The 10,201-nt window shown below is 40.4% G+C and overlaps 1 protein-coding gene across 1 annotated transcript; it reads left to right on the plus strand.

The window, feature by feature from the left end:
- The first annotated feature begins 605 nt into the window (after positions 1-605).
- Positions 606-8,587, plus strand: meox1 (mesenchyme homeobox 1). The gene is made up of 3 exons (XM_015962666.3): positions 606-1,334; positions 5,286-5,458; positions 8,237-8,587. Exons 1-3 carry the CDS (start codon positions 836-838, stop codon positions 8,357-8,359), a joined length of 795 nt encoding a protein of 264 aa, XP_015818152.1. The 5' UTR covers positions 606-835; the 3' UTR covers positions 8,360-8,587.
- The last annotated feature ends 1,614 nt before the right edge of the window (positions 8,588-10,201 follow it).

Here is a 10,201-nt window from a genome sequence, read left to right on the forward strand (position 1 = left end):
ACAAAACGATTTCTTAAGTGTGAGAGGACAGGCAAGGATTAAGGTTGCAGGGTTCCTTTAAAGGGTGTCAAATAAAGAACTAAATTGGGTGTCAGAAAGTACTGAGGAGTTGAAAAAAGGTCCCTGGCTGGGACCAGCAACTACTGCAGGTTGGAGTGGGTGGGTGCTTGCTTTATACTTTTCAGACAATGTCCCTTTAAAAAGCCCTGCGTCTGGAAAGCCCATTAGATGTGCATATAAAATTTCCCCCGTGATTAATAGTTGATGAGGACGGGTTGGTTGGAGGGTACTACCAACATGTGGACTCATGAGCAGCTCCTCCTCTGCTGTCTCACGTTACACTCCATAAACTCGCCACCATTTCCCACCTATATGTTTAAAAAGGAGGAGGGCTCGCTTGTCAAGAATGCCTTAGAAGAGTTGTGAAAACAGCCAGCAGAGAAAGGGAGTTGCAGATGCAGCTCTCACACTGAGCCACAAGCCGGTTAGATTTGTGAGGGAGAGGAGTGTGTGTGTGTGAGAGAGAGAGACACGAAGGGAAAGTGTGTGTTTTGATCAGAGGACGTCACTTACACTCCCACAGCGAGAAGGAAACACTGTCACAGGAAGGCGTCCATCCTCACACGTTCTGAGCTGTGGAAGAGTGACCAGCTCCACAGAAGTGAGTATTCCTGATGCGATGAGACCATCGATGATTCATCTGTAATCAACTCAAGTGGAAATTTCTCTCAAAGTGATAAAGATACACATTCCAGTCCTTACTTTGTGAGGAGGCTCTGAACTCTTCAAGAAGGAAATTTTTTGTAAAAAGACTGTAAAGTGTTTTGGCATCACCATGGATCAGCCAGCCAGCAGCTGCATGCGGAGCGCCCATCCCAGCAGCCCCATCTGGGGTTGCATGAGGAACCCTCACTCTGGGGTCCCAGGGGCCAATCTGCAGTCACCCTACCAGCAGGCCCCGTTCTCCCTCCACCAGAAGCCCGAGTTCCTGGCCTACACGGACTTCACCAGCTCCTGCCTGGTGCCAAGTGTGCCACACGCTGCCTATCCTCGAGATGATAGACTCTACCAGGACAGCCAGGGGGGATTCCAGAGAGCCGACTGGCAGTTCAGCCCCTGCGAGACTCGGGTGAGAGCGCCCGAGGCCTGTCCACCCATCGCCCCCGCTGTAGGAGGTTCTGGAGAGGACGGAGGTCCTGACCTGGAAGGTGTAGGGACCGAACGAGTGCCAGGAAGTGTTCCAGGATGTCTGGATGGAGAATACTCACCGCAGAGTGTGGCGTCAGTTGACTCAGACAAGAAAAGCTCCAATAAGAGGAAAAGAGATATCACAGGTGAGTCCAGATAGACGGACAGCATTTAAGCACTCTCAGTGAGGGGTTTAAGAGAAAACATGAGCATTTTAAACAAATGGAAATATAGGAAATTAAAATGGAAAAAGTCTTTTCTGCTGCAGTGATAATCATATGAATACAAATATTGGAAAGCAACAGTGAAATAATGTTATAAAACTATCAAACTTTTCTTATTTAATAAAAAATTATAATAGTTTTTAAACAAATGTGAATAGGTGAAAAAATATAACCCCACAAAACCTTTAGAGCTTTAAAATTGTGCATTTGGCTCAAGAACTACAGCTGGCAGGATGCACAGCCCTGTTGTTTCCTCGCTAAACTGGTCTTAACAGCATTTGTCTGTGTGAGAGGTGAGTAGGTGACCAGAGTGTTGTGTTCTAGCTGCTCTTTAAGCTCCAGTCGCATCCTCTTATTGTTAAAAAGCATTAGAAATAATCCATGAGGCTTTGGGTGTTTCATTGTGTCTCTGTGTCTGTTGGAAATCAAGTATTGTTTCACATTTGTGTGGCTCACAGGTGATTCTAACTATAGTTATTACAGCAAATCTGTTTAAAGCTGTCATATTCAGCAGCTTTCAGTTAAACCACTATCCACCAAATCAAGGCTCGGTTCATCCTTAGATATATTCTTGTGAATTATGTTGACGTATTTCTCAATGAAAGAAGCAGAAGTTCAGAATAATCTAACCCTCTGATGTAAACTCCTGCTAATGAGAGGAAACGGATGTTCTTGATAAAACTAAATGTGGGAAAAGCTCTAATTATCTGAAACACTTAGTATATTTTTAATGTAATTGATCCTGAATAATTAATTTGTTGAGTAAATTTTCTTTTTTGACTTATGTGCAGGACCGACGAGCATCTGTAGACCAGAATTAATATTAATACAAGAAGATTTGCTGGGCGTAAACGTATTTAAAGATGTGAAAACAATCAGTGATTAGAGTCCTTTTATGTAACGCAGAGTTGGAAATAAGGGGAAATGGATATTTATTTTAAACTTGTTGAGATGACCAAACTTAAATCAAAATGACCAGTTCGTGCAACAGACACACACACACACACACACACACACACACACACACACACACACACACACACACACACACACACACACACACACACACCTTTACCCCCACCTCCTCTTACCTTATTGTAACCTCTACTCTCTGCCCTGAAAACCTGCCAGACCACGTCTGGTAAACTCACTTTCCTTCAAGCCCACTCCTCACATTCTTATCCATTGACATTTTCCTGTCGTTAAGCCGTAACACAATCTCCCACTGAGTGCATGCAACATGTCCGACCACTACATCAGCTCTCAATTTTAGAAAACGGAGCAGTCCGCCCTCAAATTGACAAGCTGGTAAAAGAGCATATATTAGGAAAAGGCCCTGAAGGCATTCCGGGTGTACAGTCTGCATGTGCTGATATGGAACGTCAGGCTGACGCTGACAAAATCATATAATCTGATGATGACTTCAGTCTGACAGTTGCATTAGATTGTGTTTACCTGAGATCAAATCCAGCCTGCAGCTTTGTTTACTCATTATCTCAGTGTTTGGACTGAGCACAGTTTGCATTATCATCGATTTTCAACAATGTATTTTAATGCATGCCATGGAGCATATGATTTGGCATCAAATATAAATTTCATCAATGAATCTTGTTTAGTGAGATTTCTGGGTTTAAAAAAATGAAAGCATGTATTAACGTTGCATGAACTCTTTTCTTCCTACTGTCGCCGAGTGCTTGCTCATTCAAAATGTCAAGTTCTCCAGATTTTCCTTTATTTAAATCACCTCAGGAGATTTCTGTAGTTCAGATGTTGTTGCCCTTTAGAACATTTGCATTTTCCTCTAATAATAAGCAACAAAACATTTTTGTAATTATTCGTTTACATACACTTTAGAAGGACAAACCCTGTGAGATGAAACTTCTCGTTTTCGTGAGGGTTCTCCTTCACACACATCAAAAAATAAATAAAATAGAAAATCAGTAGGAGAGTTAAGTAGTTGAGAAAAATTAGTCAAATATAAACTAAATAAACCAAAACCAAAGGAACATAATATAACTCACCGTTAGAATAGGGCCTATTATTTGAAGTAAAGGTAAAAATTTAGGAATGTTTAATCTTTTTAGACTTACTCTTTATTTTACATCCAGTTAAGCAGTTTTTATTTAGCATGCGTCTTGTAAACATGGCTGAATCTGCATCCATGCTTCCCACCACGGTCGAATTTAACATTTTTATAACTATTTTGAAGTGAACTTAAATGACTTACCAGTACCTTATAATGGGCTTTCTTTATTTCCCAAATGATCAAAACAAGTATTTCACACTGTTGCCTAAAGTTTGTTCTGCAAACATTTTAGTTACGGTTTCAAGCAGCCCTTACCCTTCCTTAAAACGGAAAAAAGCACCTTTTCAAGGATTTCAAACACCTCTTTCAGATCTATGCATCGGATACTTAAACATAGATGCTGAAAAAACAAGTTTTTTATTAAATGTTTTTCAAGATGAACATTACATTTGATCAACTTGGTTTAATCACGAGTATCAAAAGAAAAAATGCACTGTCTGAAGTTTGTTATTGTGTCAAAAATAACTGTGGAGGTTTATTTATTAACTGATAACTGATTTAAAACTTTACTTGAACAATCTTAGATACTTTTCTAACTTCTAAACAGCCACTAATTCCCGTCAGCTTTAATTCCATTCTGACTGAGACAAAGTGCCTGAGCACAAAAGCACCAAATGCTGTTTTCTTTGGGACCCTGCTGGGCACAGAACCTCTGTCGTGCAGGTTTACGGCCTCTGACTGTGCAGGATATTTATTGGGGGCCTGGTATTTGTCCTGCCAGGTGTTCAAGTTTAACAGTAAACCTGTTGGACTCAGCTCCAAACCAGGGCTGCCGAGCCTGGGCAGTGCTGAGTAACTGAAAGCAGAGCCTCAATACTAACAGTTAAGTCACAGTGAGAAGGTTCTTCAGCATGGACACACACACAACCTCTGGCATTACGACGCAGATACAGTGGTCCGTTTTCCACTTTGACGCGCAAAAAACAACTTTTCTCACTGTGACAAATTACACCTTCCTACAGATTAAAGCAGCTGTTTTTGTCACCACCAGTGCACAAATGCCCAAAATAAAATGGTAACAACTCTGATATTCATGGTTCTCCTGATAGAAAACACAATACCAGTCAGCCAGTACAACTTCTGTCACAGAGATATCTCAGGCTTTCCCCTCTGTTGGCTGTCACGTCCAGATGAGTTAATGCCAATCGGCCTTTGGTGCTTCTGTGCAAATTCCTCTGATACACACACACACACAAACACACACACACACACACACACACACACACACACACACACACACACACACACACACACACACACACACACACACACACACACACGAAACACTGCGACCTGGACACATCCGCACCTTTGTTCTTTTGTTGGATGCTTTAACGATGTTCCGCTGCATTCCTTTCCTAACTCAGTCCCTCTGTGGCCCGTTTGGTGGCCCCTGCCATGCACTGATTCATATTCTCTCTCTCTCACACACACTCACACTCACACACACACGCGCACACACTATGAATGATCATTCTGGTGGAGAAACAAAGGTTTACTGTAATATGGTTACACACATGGATGAATAAGCTTAAATGTGTGAAAAGGTCATCAGATGCATGTGGTGCAGGTGTACAGGCCTTCTGCCTCCATGTCCGGGTGGTCTCTTTTAAAGTGCTGGTTTTACTAGATAAGGGACCTTCTGTTAAAATGTCTTTGGTTTGAAACCAGAAAAACATGAAAATTCGCTGCACAAAAGTGTTTACAAGCCAATTATTTATACTGAAGAAAAAAAATTCTAACCCGCCAAAATTCACTTAATTTATTGAATGCATTTATATCTCTAGATATCCAGGATTCCAGTTTTAAGGTGGATTCCAGCTGCAAGGCCAGGAAAGAGCGCACAGCATTCACCAAAGAGCAGCTGAGAGAGCTGGAGGCCGAGTTCACTCACCACAACTACCTGACCAGACTTCGTCGCTATGAGATTGCCGTCAACCTGGACCTCACAGAGAGACAGGTACACTTCAGTAATGTTTGTTGCACACCTGGATCTACCTCTTGTCACTCTTTTTAAATATTTGATTCAAGGATAGGGTCACAAGGAACAAAAACAAACTGTCGTTGATATCCAGATTTCTGTTTATAGTTGCGTTAAAAAGGGGAATAAAACAATCTAGAGTGCAAGGACCTGTACTAATCTCTCACACTAGGTTTTCTTGATAAATGCATGATCTAGTGACTAAAAATTACTCTTCCAATTTCCCAGAAGTTTAGACTGCATCATGAGTGTTAGTGAAAAACAGAAAAGCTCTGTTTCATATTATTGCATTTTCGATGGTACACATGAATGTTTAAGACTCTTACTGTGAAGGACTGAAGAAAGTTCTTTCTTTAAGACGCTCCTAAAGGAGTAAAGACTACACCTTAGACTGGTTCAAGAACAGTCCTCCTGTTGTTATTTTGTAGTTAACAAATACAATCCAAACATTTCTACTTTATCTTTGACTCATTCTCATGTACATTTTTTATTGAAAACACTAATATTGTGTTTTTCTTCCCATCTGCCCTCGTGTGTCATTTTTTTAGAATGACTCTACTGAATATCTATCAAACCTTCAATTATCATCTAGTGCAGGTGTTGTCAGTGAAAATTAAGGAGGCAAACCAGTAAATCCTGCATTAAAGACAAGCTGAACAACATAAAAATCCAATACTTAAAATTCCAGCCCTCCATTATGCTGCCACACTAATGCACAAGTTGCTTTTGAATTACAATGAGCGTTTTTCCACCGTCATTTTCAATCTGTGGTTGGTGCAGCTGGAATAGGGGAGAGACAATTCCAGAATCGGTAAAGTCAGGCTAACGTGTGTCGATGCTCCTGGACGGAACTCCAGTCTGCTCCTCCTAATGAGGCCACAGCGCAGTGACCACACATCCTATCGTCCGCTCCTAAATATGAATCCCAGATCCCTTAAACGCACACACACACACACACACACACACACACACACACACACACACACACACACACACACACACACACACACACACAGCCAAGGTCCATCTTTCCTCAGAGCTCCTGTATTGACCCAACTGAGTTTTCCAGCTGTTTGCTCTGATGACTCACCGTCATCTCAGTGAGTTTTAATCAAGCAACGAGATGGAGGAGTTCTGTTGGAGAAGACTGATCTGAATCCTAAAGTCTCATTGAAGGAGGCGTTAGAGTAACTAGCCCCCTGAACTGGATGCTTTTAAAAATCCCAATTTAGTAACCAAGAAGAAATGTAGTTAAAAATAAATCATAGTTGTAAATTGAAAAATTATTCTTATCTTTAGCTTTGATATGACCATGGCGCCCCACTGAAAGGTTCAGAACAATAAAGAAAGATACATTTCAATAAAACAAATAAACACATTTAGATAGCCAAAACAATCTTACCAGACCATTTGGATTTTCTTCCACGTTTATATTTGAGTCTTACCAAATCATGCAAAACGTTTCTGCCAAATTCCAACTTAAAATACAATATTTGTCCAACACATTTTATAACAATGTTTTTCTTTCATTCGCTTTAAAGACCATAGCTGATGAACTCAGTTTTCCCTATTTTCAGCAAAATACACTGATGCTTCTCCATCTTTTTCTTCTGTTCCACAGTTTTTACCCTGATGAGTAACAAAATCATTTTAAGCACCGAAGATAATTCACAAGACTCCTTTTTCTGATTTAAATCGAATAATTTCGAGATTTTGCTTCTTGTAGCTGTAATTTTTGGTATCTTTTGCAGCTATAATGTTAGATCCTTCTCTTTTCAGCACAGAGTGCAGATGCAGATGAGCCCTGTTCTATGTGAATACAGATACACACACACACACACACACACTGCGTAGGCCGACTTCCTGGTAGCCGACTCTTCTGACCTGCTGTGCATTTGATACTCTCTGCTTGCACTGAGCACATTTTGAGCCAGATCTGTGTTCATGCTTCTTGCAAGGCCAGTGCTACGGAATTTTATTCTCTCAACTCCGAGGGGGATTATTTGTCTTTGTCTTTTATTGTTGCTGGCCAGGACAAATATGTTTTTTTTTAAAGGCCAAAAGAGGGAAAATTCACAGAAATCAGGATTCAATAACATTTGTTGTGTCTTGAGCTCTTATAAAGACCCTCAAAGCCCATGAATAGTGTTTTATTGATTTGATTAAAAATATAAAAAAAATAAAACAAATGATTCAAAAGGTAAACAGACATTGAATTTGTTAACTCCACATGTTTAATCAACATCAAATAGTAGAAAAACTTGCTCTTGAGACAAAATGTGTCCAATTTTAGTAAAGATGTATCAAAAATTGACTGATTATTGTGACGTCATCCTGAAACTCAAAAATTTGATATGTTTTCTTCAATCTATAATAATGCAAGTAAAAACAGACACTGTGCAGACATATTTTACTCCCACATTCACAAAGTAATCAGATTTGTGTGTGTGTGTGTGTGTGTGTGTGTGTGTGTGTGTGTGTGTGTGTGTGTGTGTGTGTGTGTGTGTGTGTGTGTGTGTGTGTGTGTGTGTGTGTGTGTGTGTGTGTGTGTGTGTGTGTGTGTGTGTGTGTATTTAGTATTCTGTTAATTATTAGAGTTTCCAAGGAAATGCTGAATCAGACAAGATCGGTATCGGCAGGTCAAAACTGTACAAATCAGTATCCATCCTCAAAACCAGAATCGGCGCATTTTTACATATGGCTTCATTAAAATTAACCTGAAAAACCGGGGCTTGTGTTTTGTCTTGTTCCTGCCAGGTAAAAGTTTGGTTTCAGAACAGACGGATGAAGTGGAAGAGAGTGAAAGGAGGACAGTCGGCTTCACCCAACAACCTGGAAAATGACGACGTGGACTCGGCTGCTTCTCCCAGCTCTGAATGAGCAACAATCTAAGCTTCAGCTGGCCGACTGGACATCCACACAACCTTTGTTTAATTTTGTGAAAACTTGGCTGAAGGAAGCTGTAATTTTAAGACTTTTTCCCTTTAATTCCCTGAAGAAAACTCAGAACTGTTTTCTGTTGTAAATAGTTGATTTATGAGCAGCATTCTGACATGTTATTGATAAATACTCAGACTGAGATCCATGCTCCTTTTGTAAAATGAAACTTGAGTTGAATTAGTGGCACACAGAAGCTTTAGGGTTTGTGATGACACATCAGACTGGCATCTGGTAGAAAACATCACCTTTGGTTTCAGTTTTGCAACTGTGGCCTTTGATGCTCGACTGAAACCACCTGGGAAAATTCACACTGCACACACCCTGCCAAGTCGTAAGTGCCTCTGAGTTACATTTCTTTTTTAAATAATACTATTGTGTCAGTGTATTTTCCATTTCACTTCTCTTTTTTATACAAATTGAATGCTTTTGATAAAACACAGATGTTGACTGTTTCTGCAAATAGAATAAACCATTTTTTTGCAAACCAGATAATGTATCTTACAATTTCTTCCACCTGCAACCTGAACAACTGGCACAGAGCATGTGTATTCTAGGCTGTGTTTGGGTGAGATATTATGTGTTACAACCACTGAAATACAGACAATGTGTTTGCTTCAGTTGCTTAAGTGAAATTAAAGGTCATTATTTGGGTCTGTTCCTTAGTTAATATGTATGTGAACATGGTTTTGTTTATTCCACGTTTATTTTGGGGTCCAACAGATATAAGTATAAGGACACAATACCTTCAAAGACTGGACTAAACTTTGGACAGAAGCTGGTTAAATCTTTGAGCTCTGGTTAAAATGTGGGGAAAAAAGGAGAGTGAGTTATTTGAGTAGGTTTTCATGAAAGTTGAAAAGCAAGTGTGAGTCTTTCTCTTGGAGTCTTATTGTCTGATATTTGGAGATCTCACCTGTGATTGGATAACAGCAACACAACTCCACCACTGTTTGCTTTGACAGGTTGATGTTTTATCTCTACAAATAACACAAGCCTGGAGGAGTACTGCTGTGTTGGAGTATCTAATGCTAATTGTTAGCTTCTACTAGTAGAGACATGCTCTGACGATGGGTGACCAAACGTCTGTTTCTAGGCAGCGCACTGTTCCACAGAATTGTTTTTTGACTGCCGTGGTAAAATGGGGATTTCACCAAATTGTGACGTTTACCCTCTTGCTATTTAACCATTCCCCTCACCCCCATCCTAACATTAATCCTCTTGTGCTTTCACAACTTTATTTCTAGTTCTAACGTCCCTCTCCAACACGGTTAATGGGAAGTTTAGAATGAGAAACTGGATTAAAATTAGGATGGGGGGTCAGAGGAAGGTTAACTCTCCCACTGTGGTGCTCACTCCTCACCCCAGCCACATGGACCTCAAGGGATAAACCGTCAACCCTGCTCAATGGTCAACTTTCCTGAAGACAGTGGGAGGGGTAATAGCAAGAGGTTAAAGGTTAAATGTCGGTGAAATGTGCAATTTACTGAGGGTGTCAGAAACCAATGCTCTGACCTCCTGATGTGTTGAGAATCCCAACGTGTCAGAATCAAACGCTTGGTCACCCATCGTCATTTTTCGATGCTTCAGGTGTAAGAATGTGTTGCAATATGACATGGTAAAAAGCTCTAAAAAGTGGATTTCCCATGATCTGGCCCCTTTAAAATAATGCATGCAATTGTTTTTTGATGGTACATTATAGTTTTGCCTTGCAACAAGAAGGTTGCAAGTTCAAATCCTGGCTGCAGCCTTTATTCTGTGTGGAGTTAGCATGTTCTCCCCATG

Source organism: Nothobranchius furzeri, chromosome 16, assembly GCF_043380555.1.
Source record: "Nothobranchius furzeri strain GRZ-AD chromosome 16, NfurGRZ-RIMD1, whole genome shotgun sequence".
Lineage (NCBI taxonomy): Eukaryota > Metazoa > Chordata > Actinopteri > Cyprinodontiformes > Nothobranchiidae > Nothobranchius > Nothobranchius furzeri.